General features: G+C 37.8%; 1 protein-coding gene across 1 annotated transcript in view; it reads right to left on the reverse strand.

Annotated features, from left to right (window-relative positions):
• The window catches only part of EXOC4 (exocyst complex component 4), a 791906-nt gene that overhangs the window by 46514 nt on the left and 722044 nt on the right, over positions 1-23348 (reverse strand). The window contains exons 15-17 of the mRNA XM_063100340.1: positions 23079-23220; positions 10474-10652; positions 7606-7765 (exon numbers count right to left, since the gene is read on the reverse strand). Of these exons, the coding sequence (XP_062956410.1) occupies positions 7606-7765; positions 10474-10652; positions 23079-23220 (481 nt within the window). The remainder of the gene's footprint in view (positions 1-7605; positions 7766-10473; positions 10653-23078; positions 23221-23348) is intronic.

The raw sequence follows: 23348 nt of genomic DNA on the forward strand, positions 1-23348 counted from the left end.
TTTACTGTTGGGTCTTCCTCATGGGATTGTTCTCCATCTACACTGTTTATCTCCTCTAATTTTAAACAGCTCCATGCAGAGGATTCCCAAAATCTCTTTGTTCAATTCCGGCCTCTCCCTCAAGCTTCTAGCTTACATATCCAGCTGCATATTAGACATCTCCAGTTGGGAGTCCCACAGGCCTCTTATACTCATCATGGTCACTGGTGATCTTCCTTCCACCAGACCTAGTCCTCCCGCCTCCTGTAGGCTTATGTTACTTGATATTGTGACCCAGTTAGATATGCATGTCAGAAACTGAAGAGGCATCCTTGGCTCCTTTTTCTTTACCCTTATTCAATCACTCGCAAATCCTGCCAATTTTAGCTCTTTCACATTTCTCAAATCTGTCCCCTCCATCCCCACCAGCACTGATCCAGTTCGTGCCCTACACACTGCTGTCTTAGCAATCACCTTCCAACTGGTCTACAAGAACTCCAATTTCATCTCCCTGAAATCCATGCCCTGCATAGCTGCTCAAATGAATAAGCACATAAATGTAAACTTAGAATATAAACCTGACCATCTCGCTTCTCTGTTTAAAATAGTTCAGTCACCTACAGGGGAAAGTCCAAATAACTTGATCATCGCACAAGTGTTTATTGGATGTCTACTATATGCCAGGTACTGGTCTAGGTCCTGGGGCTACGGCAGCGAACAAAAGAGAGCCCGTGCCTACGGAGCTCACATTCTACCTGCGGTAGACAAATAAAAACAAATAAATAAGTAAATATACAATATGTCAGATACGTGATAAGAAAATATAAATCAGGGTACGGAGAAGAGGGAGTGCCGGTGGGGGAGAAAGGCATATTTCGAAATTCTAGGAGAGAAGGCCTCTGACAAGGTGGCGTTTGTGCAGAGCTTACCCTCAGCTAGCTCTGGCTTCCCCTCTGGTCTCATCTTTAGCCACCCCTTTCCTTGAACATCTACTTTAGTCCCCCTGAACTGCCGTTTCTATTTGAAATGGCTCTCTCCCCACCCCGGATAATTCCAGAAAGATTAATATTAACCATCACCTCCTTCTCCAAAAATTCTTTCTTGATATTCTATCTTTCAGGATGCATTGGGGACACTAAAACATGAGCCAGACAGTTCCTTTACAAAGCTCCCCCGTCAACGTGAGTATACAACTTGGGCTACTCATTTCCCAGGATATATCATTTGGGATTTTTAAAGGTTTAAAGCTCAACTTAAAAAAAAAAAAGTTTTATTAAGATATAATTCAGATATCACACAATTTGTACATTGAAAGTGTACAATTTTAGGTCTTTTCGTATAGTCATAGGGTTCTACAACCATCAGCACAGTCTATTTTAGAACATTTCCATCACCCCCAGAAGAAATCCTGTATCCATTTCCCTGTTTCCTTTCAACCTCCCAGCTCTACATAACCACAAATCTACTTTCTACGTCTATAAATTTGCTTATTTTGGACATTTCATATGAGTACGATCATACAATATGTGGTCTTTTGTGACTAGCTTCTTTAACATAACATTTCAAGGTTCCTTCATATTGAATTATGTATCAGTACTTCAACTCTTTATGGTCAAATAATATCCATGGTATAGATTTATCACATTATATTCATCTATCAGCTGATGGACATCTAGGTTGTTTCTACTTTTTGGCTACTATAAATAATGCTGCTATGAACATTTGTGTACAAATTTTTGTGTAGATGTATGTTTTCATTTCTCTTGAGTATATATATACCTAGGGGCGGAATTGCTGGGTCATATAACTTTATGTTTAACTTTTTGAGGACCTGACAAACTATTTTTCAAAGCACTTTACATTCTCACCAGCAACAAATGAGGGTTCCAGTTTCTCCACATCCTCACCAACACTTTTATTGTCTGTTTTTTGATTATAGCAATCCTGGTGGGTGTAGAACGGTACCTCCTTCTGGTTTTGATTTGTACTTCCCCAACAAATGATGTTGAGCATATTTTCATACTCAACATGAATTAGCCACCTGTATATCTTCATTGGAAAAATGTCTATCCAAATCCTTTGCCTATTTTTTTTTTATTAATAGACTTTTTTTTTAGAAGTTTTAGATTCACAGAAAAATTGAGTACTACAGAGTTCCCATATAACTTGCACCTGGTTTCCCTATTAACACTTGACATTAATGTGGTACATCTGTCACAACTAATGAAACAATATGAATACATTATTATTAACTAAAGTCCATAGTTTATTCAGACTTCTTTAGTTTGTACCTAAGGCTCTCTTCCTGTTCCAGGATCCCATCTAGGACACCACATTACATAGTTCCTCAGACTTTCCTTGTTTTTGATGACTGTGACAGTGTGGAGGAAGACTGCACAGGTATTTTATAGGATGCCCTCTACTGGAATCTTATGTCTTTCTCATGATTAGACTGGGATTAAGGGTTTTCAGGAAGAAGATCTACAGATAAAGGGCCATTTTCATCATATCATATCATATCAAAGGTACATACTGTCAACATGATTTATGCATGTTGATGTTGACTTTGAGAAAAGAGAGGTTGCCAATTTGGTCTTTTATATATCACACTAGAAACTCACTAATTGCGTTTTTATTTGCCCTAATCACATCAGACCCTACCATTGAATTGAGGACTGAGAAGGCTGTTCCCAAATACATACATTTGAAGCTGTTCCTACTTTAGGTAATTTGTGTAGGGAAGATAAAGGAATGCAAACCAAAGCATTTCAAGCTTCTTGTCAAGCCCTCCAGTGGCCAGTTCTCTCTTGGGCTAATTTAACCTATCAGCAGCATTTGACACAGATGAAGAGGCCCTATTCTTAGAACACTTCACTTGACTTCCTGGACGTGACCTCTCCTAGTTACCGTCCTACTTTTTGGCTGTGACTTTTCAACTTCCTCTGCTGGTTCTTCTTCAGCACTCCAGCATCTAAACAGTGGGGTACCCCAGACCCAATTCTTGGACAGTTTCTCTTTTTTCTCTACTTGTGCTCCCATTGAGATCTCACTTCTCACCCCTTCTCATGGCTTTAAATCTCATCTATATGCTGATGTTTCCCAAACTCACATCTCCAGCCCAGACCTCTCTCTTGAACTCTAGGTTTGTATATCCAGCTCTCCCCTTTTTATCTCTATTCGGATGTCTAACAGGCATCTCAAACTTAACATTTCTCTTGAAATCCCCTCCCTATCTGCCCCATGCACTCCACACACTCACCTGGCCTCTCCATGGTCTGGCTCATATTCATGTCGGTAAATGAAAACTCCATGCTTCAAATTGCTCAGAACAAGAAACTTGGAGTCATTGGCTTACTTCGAGTCCTTCAGCAAATTCTGTGAGCTCTATTTTTAAAACATATCCTAATCGTACCATGTGTCATCCTCTGCTACCATCTTGGTATGAATCACCACTCTCTTTCACTTAGCAGATTACTGCCGTAGTTTTCTAACAGATTGTTCTGCTTCTGCCCTTGCCTACAAACTCCCCCCACCATTCATCTATTTTCAACAGAGGAGCCAGAGTGATTCACATTACAGCATTCTTCTACTCCAAACCCTCTAATAGCTTCTGCCTCACTCAAAGTAAAAGTCAGCGTCATTGCAATGGCTTTCAATATCTCAGCTCCCTAGATTAAACCTCTCATCTCATCTCTTACTATTCTTCCTCTTGCTCATTGACTTCATCCATACCGACCTTTCTGCTGTTCTTCAAATGCTAAGCATCCTCTTCCCTCTGAGTCTTTACCCTTAGATTCCCTTTGCTGGTATGTGCTTGCCCTAGATATCCACACGGCTTGCTCCCACTCTTCCTTTAGGATTTTCCTCAGATGTTCTCATCTCCTTAAGGGTTTCCATGAACACTCTAAAATTTCAGATTACCTCCATTATACCCTGGCACACTTTATTATCCTTCCCATGCCTAGTTTTCCACCATAGCATCTATCTTCATATGATATACTTTATATTTTACTCATTAGTTTGTGTCTTGCCCTGCAGTAATGCAAGTTCCGTGATGGCAGGACCTAGAGAGAACACACATCAGTAAGTATTTGTTGAATAAACAAAGGAATAAAAGGGCGAGGAAGCTTTCTTGTATGTTACACCTTCTCTCCTGACCACTTCCCAAACCTCAGGCTTCATTTCCTTATCTTTGTCAGCTTTTCTTCAGCAGATTTAAGAATGAGCAATGCCAGTCTAAAGAAATCAAAAGAAAAAGAAAAAAAAAAAAAAATCAAGGAGCGATGAAACCTTGGAGGAAAGCAGGAAGTAGAGCAATAGGAGAGAGAAAGGAAAAAAAGGAGCCAACTGTAATGGAAAAGGCAGGTACCAAAGGGAGAGGGGGGGAACTGGGAAGAAAACTCTGGAATATTTGTTTTTGAATAATGGCTTCATTTAAACTCTAAAGATGGACAGATACACCTTCGGGACTACAACGTCCATTCAGACCTCTCTTGTTATACACCCACCACCTGAACTTGTAGGGTGGTTTCAGTGACTCATTTTTGGAAAGGCACATGAGGGCTTAAGTTAAGATGTTCTGTGATGAAAGGAACTAAAAAAGCACACTCATAAAGCCCCTCCACTTTCTAGTTAATCTGCAGTGATTTTCATGGACAAAGAATCTTTTTGAGTCTGAAAATTAATAGTGGGGTCAAAAGGGTCAAAGCCATAGCAGAGCTCAAGTGATCATTTCCATAGAGGGCAGGGGCTCGCTGTAATTCTGGTAATGTTATAGGTTGTCCTGATCCCTTGCTCATCCAAGATTTATCCTCCTATAAGTTTAACTAGAGTAAAGGTGCATACAAAAAGAGAAGGACAACTTAACAATAGCATGGATAGGAGAACCAACGTAAATGGAATCACTCCAGATCCTTCATTTCTTTATTATGGAAAGGTGTTATATTTTCCACTGGCCAGGAAGGTTATGGAAGTAAAAAACTACAAGCGCTTTGCAACTTCTTGTTAAATAAGTTTTCTGACACATGACAACTAGTGATTAATTACTGTGCTAGAAGATAACATTCCTATAGAGATTTGCTGGAAATACAGATGCTGTCCATGCTTGATTAGACATTGCTTAAGAAATGCTGAGGCACACTGTGGCAGTCTATTATTTCTGGCTATTTTGGTATCGCTGTTATATTTATATTACACAGCTACAAATTCAGTAGAATTGATGGAGCCTATTTCACAAAACCTGTCCCTACCAAAACAAGAAGAAAAAAAAAAATCATAAGGCTACAAAGTGTGTGTGTATAAGTGCAAGAGAAAATGAGAGAGAAAGAGACTATGAATAGTTGGACTATATTATTCCTTTTTGTAATACTTTCTGCTCTACAAAGAAAGAACTATAAGGGAGATCTGTTGTTTCTTATAAGCCTATAAAAAAACTGAACCAGGTCAGTTGGTTAAAACCTTCTGGGCTTCAAAGGTAGACTAAACTGTCATTATCCAAGCCTTTCATCAACTCCAAAACAAGCCTTGACTTGATATCTATTCATTCATTCAATACACATAATGAGCATTTACTCTGGTCCAGGCACTGAGGAAACAAAGTCACGGCCTCTTGGAGCCCACAGTCTAGTAAGGACATGTCTTCTGGACCAGGATCAGAAGGACAGAATCATCCAATGCTATATGTTTATGTCAGCCTATTTCCTTTCACAATCCATTTAAGAATAAATAGTAATAGCAGCAGTACTTCTTCCAAATGGTCGCATTCAGCTTGTACCTATTTCCATGGACATAATTCAGAAATCCAACCATGAGAGGCTTGACTTGGTTGCCATTCAATGATTTCCTGAAGAAGCGCTTTGTGGGCATATGGGCCACTGATGCCAACCGCAATACTGCCCAGTCAGCATTTCGTTATTCAGTTTTTTCACTACACATTTGGGCCCCATATTGTCTGCCAAAAACTCTGTTAATTTACTTCTTTCAGCTAAATAAAAAAAATCATTTAAAAAAGGATGATTGAATTTAGGAATTATATTCCTCAGAGAATTAGTAATGGTTCTCTGTATCCCTCAGGCCTCCGTGTTCTTAACTTCCCTCGTCAATGTTATTATTAATAACTAATTCAGTAATGAGATCATTCCCCATAAGAGCAACCAAATAAATGCAGCATTCAGTCACACCTGGTTTCCTTAATCTGAGCAAGAAAGGCTTTCCACCAAATTTAGTGTAAAATAGGGAATTTAATGAAAACGCACACACACACATTCCCACAAACAGGAAGAAAAAAGACAGGGAAGAAGGATAGAAAAGCAAAGAAACAGGACAGCAATGGAGCAAATGGAATAATAGATTGGGGAAGAAAGGTTAAAAGTGAACATATATGGTCCATTTTCAAAACAAAGACCTTAACATATATGTCTTCATAATTACCAAAGTAATATAATATTTTATAAATGCCTCAAGAATTGTTTCAAAATTTCCTGAACTTATCAAAGAATCAAAAAATCAAGTGAAAAGACACAGCACTAAACTACTAAGTACTAAACATTAGGCAGGAGCATTCTGGATTATTAAAAACAAATGACATTCTAGTCATAAAGGCTTTTGGAAAATCCACTTAGGTATAAATAGCAACAGAGCATGAATATACCATAAATATCTATTTTCTTCAAAACTATTTACACTTTCATTAAAGCACCAAAGGTTTTATGATTTAAGTAAGGTACAGACACTGTTAAGACCAAATGAAGAGAGAACAAAATTAACTCTCAAATTTGAAAAGTGTCACATAAAGAAACCTTAAAAATTAAGATCAGCAAACCTAGAAAAGAGAAAAGATAATGATGAGTAATTACTTTCCTTCCAGTGGAAACGAGGAGACAGGTTTCAACTGGAACAAGACAGAAGAGATGAGGAAATAGATTCATGTAAAAATAGGCTCAATACATGTTATTTACAATGAGAGAAAAAGATGGAAGAAATTCAAGTGTCCAAAAATTCGCAAATGGTTAAAAAAAATTATGGTTCATTTATACCGCAGAATATTCGTTCAGGCATTAAAAGTAATGTTTTCAAGGAGTTTTAAATGGAGGAAGGACAAATCACACTTTCAAAGAATATTATTTGATATGGGGAAATGCAATTAAATTAATATAAAATTATATTAACATAATTTCAGTTTTGTAAAAAGAGAAACTATGTGCATGTAAATGTGTGAAAGGTCACATGTACACACAGCACATTCACAAAAGCCAGGAGAAAGTATACCAAATATCAGCCTCTCAGTGAAAGCGTAAAAGTCATGTTTATATTCTCTGTATTTTATCTGACATATTTTATGCAACGCACATAGATGACTTTTATACTCAGAAAAAAGTTACTAAAGTTTTGTAGTGAGAAGAACTTAGGTTAGACAGTAGGGAAAACTACCTGCCTAAAGAATGTAAAATATTCCATAGAATTTTGTAGAAATACCTTCTGTACGACCTAAGAACACCTATTTGTCTGTTTCTTTCTTTTTTTCTAACTAAGCTTCTAAAATACCAAGAATCTATTTTTTAAAATGACTTTGTAAGCAATGAGGTCTTGGCCTCGATACAAAAAACTGAGCCCAGTTGTCCCTTCTACCTTGCAAAGTCCAGGTCTGCCTCCCGCGACATGGTGATGTTGGTCAAATTCTGCTGAAGAACAAAAATGTTCCTACACATTTTCTTGATGCCGGACTCACTGATGCGCCTGAAGTACTGGGCACTGTTAACGAGGATGCAGGAGATGAGGTGGCCCAGGCCTGAGGGGTGACACGGTGCAGTGGGGAGAAAAGAGAAGACAGTGAGCAGCATGCTACAGAAACCTGCACGCAGCATTCCTCTCTTCTCATCCTCCACTAACGTAAATGACCAAAGAAAACATCTCTCTGACGGTCGCACCAGCTGATCTCACAATAATTTCAGAGCATTCCACCACTGTCCCAGTAGTTACGAATGGGAAACTCAATGCTGGCAGAATAGCCTGGTATATCTACGGTTCTAGCATTACCATATGCACCTAAAGCCACCATGCCAAGGGCTTAGAGAATATGCCAGGTTGTTATAGTCTATTACAGTGCATAGGAACTCCTGCTTTTCTGTACAGATTTATGGGAAGCAGAGAAGAACACAGGAGTCTGCAACAGAACAATGAGCTGTCTGGCCTCTCCTTTCTCCCACAAAACAGAAAGGGGAACACTTTTGGCTTAAAAGTTGACTGGGAACCTATATAAGAAAAAATAAATCAATTCAAATTGGGCATTGGCAATAATACTAATACACCTCAACACTGTTAAGTAAAAACAAATCAAGAAGAAATTGAATTACTGACAGTAATGCTAATACACCTCCACATTGGCAATGGTAGAAATTGGAGAGTATGTGGTCATCAGAAACAAAGGGCAAAGGAAAAGCAGATCATACATGAACTGCTCCATTCCCACGAGACACGTATGGACATTTCTGGGGTCCCAGAAGTGGTTTGTTCTTACATCTGAAGGATTATCTTATGGTCTATGGAGCGTGGCCAAGGGCAGCTCAGGACATCAACAAACTACTGGCCCCCTTCAGGAGACCACAATTAATTCAGCTGGTGAATGCTGGCTCAGAACAGGAGGTGTCTATGGGTTACTATTTTTAAAAGTTACTTTCTAATTCTAAATATTTGAAATTAAGTAAATGTTTCTCCTTCTCTTTTTCTTATTCTTGCCAAGATGGACTCTAGCAGGACATTTCCCTCAGAACTCTAAAGCTAGTCTGACTAGTCACAGCAATGTATACTGTTTTTGTTATTTCCCTTTATAAAGTCACAGTCCCTCCATGGAGACCCTTTAAGGTTCAGATCAGAGTGCAACGCACATCTTCAGGTTCAATGGCTTCCTCTGTCTTCAGAATGAATTTCCCCTTGATTAAGATGAAAGTAGAAAAGGGAGAGGAGGATGACCTCTCCCTCGCTTCAGCTACACTCACCCAAGACCACAGACTTTTCCTTTACGTGCTACTATTTGAAAGTGGGGGAAAAAAGGTTTCTACTCACAACAAAACAAAACAAAGAAATACAACCTTGGATTCTACATTTAAAACTTGACACCTTATGTATGTGAAAAATCTCTGTAGGTCAACTTTTGGTGTCATTCTCCCGAGCCCACAACTTTGGGTATAATTTTGTCCTGCTGTGGTACAACGTGGTCTGCCCAAAGTGTGGGCAATGGGGGCACTGTTTGTAGAGAATAAGACATATAAATTATAATAAATATGTTACAGAAATAAATTTTATAATATGGATTGTATGAATGTTCATACACAGGGCTTGGAAGAGCCACTGTCAAGAGCAAAGAGTTAACTGTGTAACAAGGGAAAAGTGAACTCCCAGACGGACACAGTAGCTTCAACTGAAGAGCAGTCCAGGTGACCCAAATTCACAGCGCCATGCCACGGGCTAACTAACAGCTAACCCTTTAATCACTTATACTTTTTAGCTAAAGTCTTTTAGGACTATTCCCCTTCAGAATGCAACAGGATTTTTTTTGGTCTGAATTTGCTGGAATACAAATGTTTCATAAAGCAAGCATTGGCCATCCATTGACACTTTCTTTCCCATCTTCAGTTTGCCACAGTCCTTTGGACAGTGAACCTTCTTAATTGTTTTAAATCATACTGGTTTAATTCTGTGAGAGAACACAGATACTTTTGGCACCCAGGTCTTCTACACACAAACAAACCAAAACAATTTTTACTTGTGCATATTGTGTATACACAATATACTTGTGTATATTCCCTTTTTACGGGAATATAATTTGAATTCCTAACAGGGATCCCATGGGCGGAATTCAATGAAACGATTGTTTGGCTGGCACCACATTTAACAAATTTTGAAAACAAATGTCTTTAGATGGTACTTACTGCCTCTCACACCCTTCCTGGCCTGCCTGACCCCTAACAGCATTTATGGAGGCTGCCTTCCTCAAAATCACAGCTGGTCAGAGGCTTCTGTTCTTTTCAGATGGTAATTCATTCTGTGAGAGAAAACTTCCCCTTCATGATAATTTTAGCCAATGAGGGATCTTTCAGGGTTCTCTCCTCATTTTGTGTGTGTGTGTGTGTGTGTGTGTGTGTGTGCGCATGTGTGTGTGTGCTCTTTTTCTTTCCTGAGCTCTTCTTGAGTTCATTTGTGGCCCACTCCACACATTTACCTAAATCTCATGAGTGGCATGAGAGGAGTGTCAGGGAGGCAGCCGGGCAGCCATCTGCCTTATCTTGGATTAAATCTTCTTATCAACCAGGAGCAGATGGCAGCCATACTGCTGTCTACCTAGTCATACACAGACAGGCTGGGTATTGCAGCTTCAATTCAAACAAACAAACAACTTTTTTTCCTGCAAGTTTTGAACTTTGATGATATAGAAAATCAGGAAAACCTTCACTCTTCCTTCCTCCCAAACTCCCAGAGAGAGAGAGAGCAGGGCCTGACCTTCAAAGATATACTGGAACTTGTGCTGCTGAAGGCTGGCGCTCATGGCCTCTTCAATGGCGCTGATATCTTTGTTGAGCTTGACCACCAGAGGGTCATAGTCCATACTTTCCACATTAGCAACAATGGCATAGTTCCCCTCCTTTGCAAGAGGAATGAGATAGTGGAAGCAGTGAACCCTGAAGAGAGAGATGAGCAGAGTAGTTAAAAATAAATCTTTCCAGTAAAAACAGTGATCTTGTGACAGAGCACTAAAACATCTGAAAAAGCAGTGGCCAGGTAAATTTTTATGTAACCCCCGTCCCCTTTTATTTTTAACTAGAAATCCATCTTATTTATTCTGTAGAACAACTGAGTGATCTGGAGCAATTAAGCTTCTAGGACCTTTGCTTGTTTAATCCATTGTTGGTGAGTTCTAAAATTCTTTTATATGCCAGGATTGTATGCCCAGTGTGAAAAGCACTGTATCTTTTAACATATATTGTTGCAATGGAAATGAGAGGCAGAGATCACAGATCTTAAAAGCAAAGGCTTTTGCAGGCTGGCTGGTTAGCTCACTTGATTCAAGTGTGGTGCTGATAACACCAAGATCAATGGTTTGGATCCCATTACCAGCCAGCAACCAAAAAAAAAAAAAAAAAAAGAAAGAAAGAAAGAAAGAAAAATGAAGGCTTTGGAAGGAGATTACATTGACTTTGATTCCCAGTTTCAACATTTACTGGCTGTGTGACTTTAGGCAAGTTACTTTATCTCCCTGTGCCTCAGTTTCCTTATCTGTGAAATGGGGATGATAAAACACCTATCTCGTAGGGTGCTGAGGAACTACTGCATACAAAGCATGTAGCACAGCGCCAGGCACAAAGGAAGTGTACAGTGCTGGCTATCATCACTAATATCGTAATTATTACTGTTATTAGTTAAATACATCACTTACTGAACATCTATGAATCTGTTACAAGCTGTGCTAGGCCCTGGGAATATAAGCCAGTTCATGCCCTTAAAGACACCACAGCCTGGTGAGGCAGACCAATAAAAAATCACAAAAAGAGGTCAGTGTCTCACTCAAAGCACATCCACACAGGGGTGCCATGAAAATATGCCACAGGGTGTCAGGAAAGGTCCATCACAGGAGGTGACAGTTGGGTCTCATCTGCGTGAGCTGGAGGAAGGAGGGCATTTCTATGCCTGAATCAGTTGGGTCATGAACAATTCTTAGGTTTTTTTGGTAGATATTGGTACTTCCAAAGAAGTGTGAGGTTGGTAGGGACTGGCTACACCTCTAAAAACTTTTTAAGTTGTAATGAAAGCAAGTTTCAGTCCAAATTCTGCCGCACATTCAGGCATTTATTTTGGAATACAAAAAACAACAAAACAAAACACCATCCACTGGCAGTTCAACCAGGCTGTTCTGTAAGCTCAGTGAAATCCTAAGTCGATATCATTTTAGGTGCTCTGTCTGATCTTGTAAGGAAGGTCACGGAGGCAGACATGATGATAACCCAGAGTCAGGGTTCTGTTAGCCTTGCAGCTGGCATCAGGTAACAAGAAACATTCTTAAACATATGGCTACACAAGCCTTGGGTATTATCCCTAATGAAGCAACTGCAGACCTTGCTTATCACCTTTCCTTTTTTAAAGTTGGGTTTATTGAGAAATGACTTACAAAAAATAAAATTCCTCCTTTCTAGTGTGTAGTTCTGTAAGTTGTGATAATTGTGCATGGTTGCATAACCACCACCATAATCAAATTATAGAACATGACCATCTTGCCCAAAATTCTCTTGTGCCCCTTTGCAGGCACACTCTGAGCCTTTGGCAACCACTGATCTGTTTTGTCTCTACAGTTTTGTCTTTTCCAAAATACCATACAAATAGAACCATGTAGTACATAGCCTTTTGAGTCTGGCTTCTTTCACTTTGCATAAAGCATTTGAGATTCATCTGTTTTGTTGTTCATGCCTTTTCATTGCTGAGTAGCCTTCTACTGAATGGATATACCACAATTTGTCCACTCATCAGTTGACATTTAGGTTGTTTTCAGTTTGGGGAGGTCATGAATAAAGCTACTTCATGTACAGGTTTTTGCATAAATATAAATTTTCATTTCTCTTGGGTAAATACCTAAAAGTGGGATTGCTGCGTCATATAGTAAGTGTATGTTTAATTTTGTAAGAAACTGCCAAAATGTTTTCCAAAGGTGGTGTGCTATTTTGTTTCCTACCAGAAATATACAGAGTTCCAGTTGCTCCACATCTTCATAAGCACTTAGTGCTGTCAGTTTTAAAAAAAAGTTTTAGTCATTCTATTAGACGTATAGTCGTATCTCATTGTGGTTTTAATTTGCATTTTCCTCATGACTAATGATGTTGAGCATATTTTCATGTACTTGGTTTCCATCTATATTTCTTTGGTGAACTATCTGTTGACATCATTTGCCCAACTTTTTTTTATTGGGTTGTTTGTTTTCTTATTATTAAGTTTTGAGAGTTCTTTATATATTCTGTATATAAGAACTTTATCAGATATATATATATATATATATATATATATATATTTTTTTTTTTTTTTTAAATTTTATTTTGTCGATATACATTGTGGCTGATTATTGCTCCCCATCACCAAAACCTCCCTCCCTTCTCCCTCCCCCCCTCCCCCCCAACAATGTCCTTTCTGTTTGCTTGTCATATCAACTTCAAATAATTGTGGTTGTTATATCTTCTCCCCCCCCCCCCCCCGGTTTGTGTGCGTGTGTGTGTGTGTGAATTTATATATTAATTTTTAGCTCCCACCAATAAGTGAGAACATGTGGTATTTCTCTTTCTGTGCCTGACTTGTTTCACTTAATATAATTCTCTCAAGGTCCATCCATGTTGTTGCAAATGGCAGTATTTCATTCGTTTTTATAGCTGAGTAGTATTCCATTGTGTAGATGTACCACATTTTCCGTATCCACTCATCCGATGATGGGCATTTGGGCTGGTTCCAACTCTTGGCTATTGTAAAGAGGGCTGCGATGAACATTGGGAAACAGGTATACCTTCGACTTGATGATTTCCATTCTTCTGGGTATATTCCCAACAGTGGGATAGCTGGGTCGTATGGTAGATCTATTTGCAATTGTTTAAGGAACCTCCATACCATTTTCCATAGAGGCTGCACCATTTTGCAGTCCCACCAACAATGTATGAGAGTTCCTTTTTCTCCGCAGCCTCGCCAGCATTTATCGTTCATAGTCTTTTGGATTTTAGCCATCCTAACTGGGGTTAGATGGTATCTCAATGTGGTTTTGATTTGCATTTCCCGGATGCTGAGTGATGTTGAGCATTTTTTCATATGTCTGTTGGCCATTTGGATATCTTCCTTAGAGAAATGCCTACTTAGCTCTTTTGCCCATTTTTTAATTGGGTTGCTTGTTTTCTTCTTGTACAGTTGTTTGAGTTCCTTATATATTCTGGATATTAATCCTTTGTCAGATGTATATTTTGCAAATATTTTCTCCCACTCTGTTGGTTGTCTTTTAACTCTTTTAATTGTTTCTTTTGCTGTGCAGAAGCTTTTTAGTTTGATATAATCCCATTTGTTTATTTTTCCTTTGGTTGCCCGTGCTTTTGGGGTCGTATTCATGAAGTCTGTGCCCAGTCCTATTTCCGGAAGTGTTTCTCCTATGTTTTCTTTAAGAAGTTTTATTGTTTCAGGGTGTATATTTAAATCCTTAATCCATTTTGAGTTGATTTTAGTATACGGCGAGAGGTATGGATCAAGTTTCATTCTCCTGCATATGGATATCCAGTTGTCCCAGCACCATTTGCTGAAGAGGCAGTCCCTTCGCCACTGAATAGGCTTGATGGCTTTGTCAAAGATCAGCTGACAGTAAGTGTGTGGGTTGATTTCTGGATTCTCTATTCTATTCCATTGGTCAGTGTGTCTGTTTTTATGCCAGTACCATAGTGTTTTGGTTATTATAGCTTTGTAGTATAGCTTAAAGTCAGGTAGTGTTATGCCTCCAGCTTTATTTTTTTTGCTCAGCATTGCTTTGGCTATGCGTGGTCTTTTATTGTTCCATATAAATGTCTGGATAGTTTTTTCCATTTCTGAGAAAAATGTCTTTGGAATTTTGATGGGGATTGCATTGAATTTGTATATCACTTTGGGTAGTATGGACATTTTCACTATGTTGATTCTTCCAATCCAAGAGCATGGGATATCTTTCCATCTTCTTGTATCCTCTCTAATTTCTCTCAGCAGTGGTTTGTAGTTCTCATTATAGAGATTTTTCACCTCCTTGGTTAACTCAATTCCTAAGTATTTTATTTTTTGTGTGGCGATTGTAAATGGGCAGGCTTTCTTGATTTCTCTTTCTGCATGTTCACTATTGGAGAAAAGAAATGCTACTGATTTTTGTGTGTTGATTTTGTATCCTGCTACTGTGCTGAAATCATTTATCAATTCTAGCAGTTTTTTTGTAGAGGTTTTAGGCTGTTCGATATATAGGATCATGTCATCTGCAAACAGGGACAGTTTGACTTCATCTTTTCCAATCTGGATGCCCTTTATTTCCTTCTCTTCTCTGATTGCTCTGGCTAGTACTTCCAACACTATATTGAATAGGAGTGGTGAGAGTGGGCATCCTTGTCTAGTTCCTGTTCTTAAAGGAAAAGCTTTCAGCTTTTCCCCATTCAGGATGATATTGGCTGTGGGTTTGGCATATATGGCTTTAATTATGTTGAGATACTTTCCCTCTATACCTAACTTATAGAGGGTCTTTGTCATGAATGAGTGCTGAACTTTATCAAATGCTTTTTCAGCATCTATAGAGATGATCATATGGTCCTTGTGTTTGAGTTTATTAATATGGTGTATCACATTTATTGATTTGCGTATGTTGAACCAACCTTGCATCACTGGGATGAATCCCACTTGATCGTGATGAATAATTTTTCGTATGTGTTGCTGTATTCTGTTTGCTAGTATTTTAGTGAGGATTTTTGCATCTGTATTCATCAGGGATATTGGCCTGTAGTTTTCTTTTTTGGTTATATCTTTACCTGGTTTTGGTATCAGGATGATGTTTGCTTCATAGAATGAGTTTGGGAGATTTGCGTCCGTTTCAATCTTTTGGAATAGTTTGTAAAGAATCGGTGTCAATTCCTGTTTGAATGTTTGGTAAAATTCTGCTGTGAATCCATCTGGACCTGGGCTTTTCTTTGTTGGGAGCCTTCTGATAACAGCTTCAATCTCCTTTATTGTTATTGGTCTGTTCAAATTTTCTACGTCTTCACGGTTCAGTTTTGGGAGCTTGTGTGTGTCCAGAAATTTATCCATTTCCTCCAGATTTTCAAATTTGTTGGCGTATAGCTGTTTATAGTAGTCTCGAATGATTCCTTGTATTTCAGATGAATCAGTTGTAATATCGCCTTTTTCATTTCTAATTTTTGTTATTTGAGTCTTCTCTCTTCTTTTTTTTGTTAGCCATGCTAATGGTTTGTCAATTTTATTTATCTTTTCAAAAAACCAACTTTTTGATTCGTTGATCTTTTGAATTGTTTTTTGGTTTTCAATTTCATTCAGTTCTGCTCTGATCTTAATGATTTCTTTCCGTCTGCTAACTTTAGGTTTGGATTGTTCTTGTTTTTCTAGTTCTTTAAGGTGAAGTGTTAGGTTGTTCACTTGCCATCTTTCTATTCTTCTGAAGTGAGCGTTTAATGCAATAAATTTTCCCCTCAATACTGCTTTTGCAGTATCCCACAGGTTTTGGTATGATGTATCATTGTTTTCATTAGTTTCAATAAATTTTTTGATTTCCTGCTTGATTTCTTCTTGGACCCATATGTCATTAAGTAGAATGCTGTTTAATTTCCATGTGTTTGTATAGTTTCCAGAGGTTCGTTTGTTATTAATTTCTACTTTTAATCCATTGTGGTCTGAGAAGATACATGGGATAATTCCAATTTTTTTGAATTTATTGAGACTTGATTTGTGACCTAATATGTGATCTATCCTGGAGAATGATCCATGTGCTGATGAGAAGAATTAATATTCTGAGGTTGTTGGGTAGAATGTTCTGTAGATATCTGCCAATTCCAATTGGTCTAGAGTCTTGTTTAGATCTTGTGTTTCTCTACTGATTCTTTGCCTAGATGATCTGTCTAATATTGACAGTGGGGTGTTCAGGTCCCCTGCTATTATGGTATTAGTGTCTATTTCCTTCTTTAGGTCTAATAGAGTTTGTTTTATAAATCTGGCTGCTCCAACATTGGGTGCATACATATTTATGATTGTTATGTCTTCTTGATGGATCAGTCCTTTTATCATTAAGTAGTGTCCCTCATTGTCTCTTTTTATGGTTTTTAGTTTAAAGTCTATTTTGTCAGATATAAGAATAGCTACTCCAGCTCGTTTTTCTTTTCTGTTTGCATGGTAAATCTTTTTCCATCCTTTCACTCTTAGTCTGTGTGAATCTTTATGGGTGAGGTGGGTCTCTTGTAGACAGCATATAGTTGGGTCCTGCTTTTTGATCCAGTCAGCCAGTCTGTGTCTTTTAATTGGGGAATTTAAGCCTTTTACATTAAGAGTTGTTATTGAAAGGTGTTGATTTATTCCTAGCATTTTATTGGTTGTTTGGTTGTCTTAAGTGTCTTTTGTTCCTTGCTTTCTGATTTACTGTTTGGTTTCTGTGTTTGTTGGTTCCTTAGGTTGTAGATAGTGTTTTTGTTAGCTTGTTTTCTCTTCATGAATGCCATTTTTATTATACTAGTGGGTTTAGATTTTTCTTGGGTTTTTATGGCAGTGGTAGTTATTTTTCAGGAACCAAACCCAGTACTCCCTTGAGGATTTCTTGTAAGGGTGGTCGTGTGGTAGTGAACTCCCGCAGTTTTTGTTTGTCTGAGAAATATACTATTTGCCCCTCATTTCGGAAGGATAGCCTTGCAGGGTAGAGTATTCTTGGCTGGCAATCTTTGTCTTTTAGTATTTTGAAAATATCATCCCATTCCTTTCTAGCTTTTAGGGTTTGTGATGAAAAGTCTGATGTTAACCTGATTGGGGCTCCCTTATAGGTGATTTGACGCTTCTCTCTTGCAGCTTTTAAGATTCTCTCTTTGTCTCTGAGTTTTGCCAATTTGACTATGACATGTCTTGGAGAAGGCCTTTTTGGGTTGAATACGTTTGGAGATCGTTGAGCTTCCTGGATCTGAAGATCTGTGATTTTTCCTATACCTGGGAAGTTTTCTGCCACTATTTTGTTGAATATGTTTTCAATGGAATCTCCATTTTCCTCCCCTTCTGGAATACCCATGACTCGGATATTTGATCTATCAGATATATATTTTAAAAATATTTTCTCCTAGTCTTTAGCTTGTCTTTTTATCTCAACAGTGTCTTTCAAAGAATGGTTTTTAATTTGGATGAATTTCAACTTATTTTTTTCTTTTCTGCATGGTGCTTTTGGTGTCATGTTTAAGAAATCTTTGCCTAAAAAAGGTCACACAAATTTTCTCGTATGTTTTCTTTTACAAGTTTTAAAGTTTTAGGTTTTATATTTATTCTATGATCCATTTTGAGCTAAGCCTTGTATAGGATATGTTATATTCTTATAGCGTGTTCATGAAAGAGAATTCAAATATCAGCTGCCTCTGGAATGTGACCTTTCTGATACAATGAAAGTTGACCAGCTATGGTGAGGGATTCATGATAGGGCAACTGCTACTGTGGTTGAAATTTAAACAAAGTAGCACTTACTTGAAAATGAAATCAAAGCATGCATGCTAAAGTATTTTTAAAAGTAAACTATATACTTTGTAGCCCCAGACAATGGGAATCCCACATAAAAAGGCATGAGGCTATGAACGGAGGATAGTTCTGAGGAATCGTGAGTGGTTCCTCTCTGCTGCACATAGATCACATGACAGAGGCCTGAGGGGACCTTGGGGAGATGGGCAGAGACCAGATCATCACAGGCTTTGGAGGGTATCTAAGGAATCTGGACTTTATTTTTAGAATCCATAGGGAGCCTTAGGAGGATTTTAAGAGGTGAAATGATATAATCACGTATGAGCTTTGGCAAGATCCCTCGGGCACAGTATAACAGTAGATTGATGGTAGAGAATGGAAACAGTTGGAAGTAGAGGGACTAATTAGGAAATTCAAATAGTCATAAGAAAAGAAGTCAAAAGAAATTTAAATAGTCATAAGTGAATGTCAAATTCAAGTAGTCGTGTTCCCCCCCCCCCCCCCCCCCGCCGTCTCTTTTAAGTTCTGGCACATTGTTGCTGACCTTAACATGACTTTGTCATTAAGGTTTTCTGAAAACACTGCTGATTACACAGTGGGATGGTTGATTTTCAGAAAGTGCACATTTAGGATCCCAACAGTGACAGACATTGCTGTTGAACCTACTTAGAGCCCTCTTGATGGTGAAAGAAATCAGCTGAAGGTGACATTCTTGGCATCTTGGACTCAAACAGCAACTTAATTTTCTTCCTCTAAAGCTCAAATAGGGAAAAAAATCCCAACAATTTTTAATGATCTCATCATGTCTTTCATCTCTTGGGGGTGTCATCTGCTTTACCCTTCAAACTGTGGAAAGGGGCTGCTTGGTGGTTAAATGTGACCTACAGAGACTCAGGTAAAATGTCAAATGCTCTTTGGATGGGTCCTTCAACATAGAACCTGCCAAATTTGGGAACATTGTTTGGTTTAAACTTTAAAAATGTTTTTAAAAAATGTGGGCTATGGATATAAAGATATTTTGGGGGATAAGACAAATTTTTGGCATTTCAAGTTGTTCTGGACTTCTTGCTAGCATATCTCATTCATTTTTTTCCCATGAATTTTTTCTTCTGTTTTATCTCTGCTCTCTTATTACAGTGATGTTTTGGCTAAAAGTGCCAGAGACGGTACCTAACCAGCCATTTCTTTATCACACTAGCTCCCGGATGACAAGGCCTATGTTCTACTCCTCTTTTCTAGCAGGCTGGGAACAAAACAAACATTAGTTGATTATGACGATGATGACGCTGGCCACACACTCTGTGTACCTCTTAGACATATGCCGTAGATGTACAAGTGAACTACCATGTGAAAACAGAATCTACAAACTAATTCATTTTCTTTAAACAGCAACAGGTTGTGTGTGTGGAAATCACACTTATTTTATCTGGGTTTAATTTCAAACCAGCTAATTCTTAAGAATCAATCAAGTTTTTACTGAGTATCTAATATGCAATAGGACTGTTTCCGGTTCTGGAGCCAGCCAGAACAATGAGCGACGCACACCTGGAAGAGCTGATAGTCTCTTCCACACCTTCTGGGTGCCCAGAGCACTTAGCAGTTGTCTTTATTCTAGCATTATTATTCTACAGTGTAATGATTTGTGTGACATCTGTCTTATTCATTTTGTATCATCACTGTACAAACCCCAAACAATTGCTAATGGAAAGGACAGAATAAAGTGTGTCAACATTCACTAGTTTTATGTACCATACTTTAGAAGGAACAAAGACAAAATAAAGCATAGTCATAAGAAAGGAACCTGAAATTGAAACCATGTTATATGAGGAAGTGAGAAAATTTAATTTAGAAAAAATAAACATGTATAGTGTTCTCAGTAAAAGTCAAGGAAAGATAATATAATTCTGCATCCAGGACTTTAAAATTCAGTCTTTTTGTTATTCATTCTTCAAATTACCTTTTTCTGTTTTTAAATTAATGTTGAAGGAGATATGACAATAGGTGTTACAGCACTGTATGGTTTCTTGTAAAGTCAATAAATAATGACTAAAACATGTTCAGCGTTAAGAATAGCATTGCCAAGATGAACAAAAATAAAAAGGGCAGAACAGAGGTCAAGGTTTAAAAAGATCTTACTCAAACGTGTTGAAAATATCCCACTTGGAATTAACTACACTACAAGTAAATAATTCTGAATGCAGAACATGTCATGCAACCACACAATCAATAGCATAAATTCTAAGACTTGTGATAGTAATTAATTTGGTGCTCCCTTGTTTTTTTTTTGAAACCAGGGAACAGAGGTATGATAATATTACTGTTTTTTCTCTTCTGTCTATTTCATTTATCTATTCATAGAAAACATCTGATTTATCTCACTGTTAGCTTGTAAATAAACAGAAAACATATCTAAAAATTATTGTAAAACAAATCAGAAAACATATACTAAGAGCCTTTATTTCTGGACAGCTTAATGTAAGAAATAAGGTCAGAAATAATGTCAAGTAAAATAAGATTCCCAATCTGCAATGCTACTTTTCTTGTTCCACCCCCAAGGTGCTTACAAGCAATAAAAAAGTAACTCATTGGGCAAGATATTGATATTAAAGAAGCATGTGGTACACATAAAGAAGTAACATCAACACACCTGAAAGATATCTGAGTTCTAACTGGAGTCCAAACATATTCCAAAGGCTTAGCTATGAATCAAAGCCCTATTTACATTTTAAAATCTAAATCTAGTAAAGAATTCAAACGAAAATAGAATATTCTATCAAGTTTAATAATGTTCCAAAGTAATACAGAAGAAAATGTATTACCATACCAAACACTTTCTGATCCTGAGATTTCTAATCCTGAAGTTTCAAAAGTATATGTCCAACTGTCTATTTGTCATTGCTACCTAGATGTTTAATAAGCGTCTCAAACTGAACATCTTGAAAACAGAATTCTGGATTTCTACCCCTCCCCCAACCTTTCTCACTTCATTTAATGGCAGCCATTAAATGAACACAGATTAAATGAACACAGTTGTTCTAGCCCCAAAACTAGTGGGATTCCTTGAGTCCTTTCTTTCTCTCACTGCTACCAGCCTGTGTCCAATCCAGTCTATCAAAATATTCTATCAGCTCTACTTTTAGTAAATGTCCCAAATCCAACACTTCTTACACCTCCACCTCTGTCATCTTGGTGCTCATAACTGGTCTTAACTGGTCATTCTACTTCCATTCATATTTCTCCCTGCAATTCCTTTTCCATACAACAGCCAGAGTGATCTTTTAAAAATGTTAATTAATTAATGTCTCTCCCTTGCTTAAAACCATTCTATGGCTTCTTAACGCACTTAGAAGAAAATCTGAACTATCCACTTGGTCTCTAAGGCCCTACAATGTGTCAGGCTTCAAGAGCCCACGTGATCGTGCCCCAGCCTGTTTCTTGTGGATCTTGTTTCTGTTTCTTGTTACTCTTCCAGTCCTCCCTACCTGCCTTGTACACCAGGCTACAATCATATCAGGCTCCTAAAACTGCCAAGCTTGATTTTGTCTCAGGACCTTTGTGAGTGTTGCTCCCTCTGTCTAAAACTCTCTTCCTCTAGGTTTCTGTACAGATGGCTTCTTCTTGTTACTTCATCACATTTCCTCTGACTACACAAAAAAGAAAAATCCCCCTTCTGAGTTAACCTGAGCCACTCTTTGTACTGTCTTGTATGACAGCAGTAGCCACATGTGGCTACTAAGCACTTGAAATGTGAGTAGTCCAAATTGTGATGTGTATACTTGTAAAATATGCAGATTTCAAAGTCTTAGTACAAAAATATGCAAAATATCTGTCTTTTTATATTAATTATACATTAAAATGATAATATTTTGGATATATTGGGTTAAATAATTCATTTTACTTGTTTCTGTTTACTTTTTCAAATGTGACTATTAGAAATTTTAAATTTATCTATGCAGCTTGCATTTGTAGCTCACATTATCTGCTACTGAATAGCCCTGCTTGATCCCATTATGCTATTTTATTATTTTAGTTGCTAAAATTATCTTTTTTTGTTTACTCATTGGCTGTTTCCCTCCATTAGAATGTAGTTCCATGACAGCAGGGACCTTGAATGTTTTGTTCATTGCTATATCCCAATTTTCAGAACGCTGTCTGGCACAAAGAAGGTACTCAATAAGTATTTGTTGAATGAATGAACAAACAACTGAAGACTTCGTACTGCTTTTTCCCTACCATTTCCATATGTATAATTAAAGAGGCTACCAAAGCTAATCAAAACATTCTACCCTGTGAGAGAAGAAATAAGAGTCCAAGAATACAGTATCTTTGAAACTACTTTCTCGAATTATTTCTTAATCTCTTCATTTGGGTTTTAAGTTCCTTAAAGGAAGGATTCATGGTTCTTCTATCTGTATATTGCCTTCTTGACTAGCAGAGTACCTTAGTGAAAATATCAATGACAATGAAATCACCATAATTGTAAAGCTACTTTGAGCTGGCATTGTGCTAATCATTATTTCATTTACAATATCTCTATAAGTTAGGAATTACCATTTCCACTTTTAAGATGAGGAAAATGAGGGTTTATAAAGTTAATTAATTGACCGAAGATCACCTAGCCGGTTGGTATACACATTCCAATCCAGGCCATTGTGATTTCAGAGGCCATGCCAATTCTGAATCACTATACTCACAACACAGCACGTGTTCAAATACTGTAAGAGTCACTGAATAACACTAAAAATCACCTTCAGTGTAAAAAAATGAACAACAATAATAAGAACCAAAAATTATGATGATACTCCCCAGAAATAAACAAGTGCTTAATGAGCCACGTGCATTCCGACTGCAAAGTCCCATGCTTGGCTGCATCATACCTCACTTCCAGATGTAAGACCAGCAAGCAGCGGTCAGCCATGTCCTGGAACGATTTGGCAAGTTCACTCAGAGTCTGCATGATCTGCTCTGACACTGGGGGAAGATCCATGTTCATGTGGCTATCTTGAGCAGGAGAAAGCACTGAAAGAAGGGGTGAGGATAAGACACCAATCATTTCATGAGATGCCTACAAATTTTTTTGAAATGACATTACTTTGTTCATCTTGTTTTCACCAATTGTCTACTGCTAGTGGTGGCAGCATTAGAAT

Source organism: Cynocephalus volans, chromosome 6 (assembly GCF_027409185.1).
Source record: "Cynocephalus volans isolate mCynVol1 chromosome 6, mCynVol1.pri, whole genome shotgun sequence".
Lineage (NCBI taxonomy): Eukaryota > Metazoa > Chordata > Mammalia > Dermoptera > Cynocephalidae > Cynocephalus > Cynocephalus volans.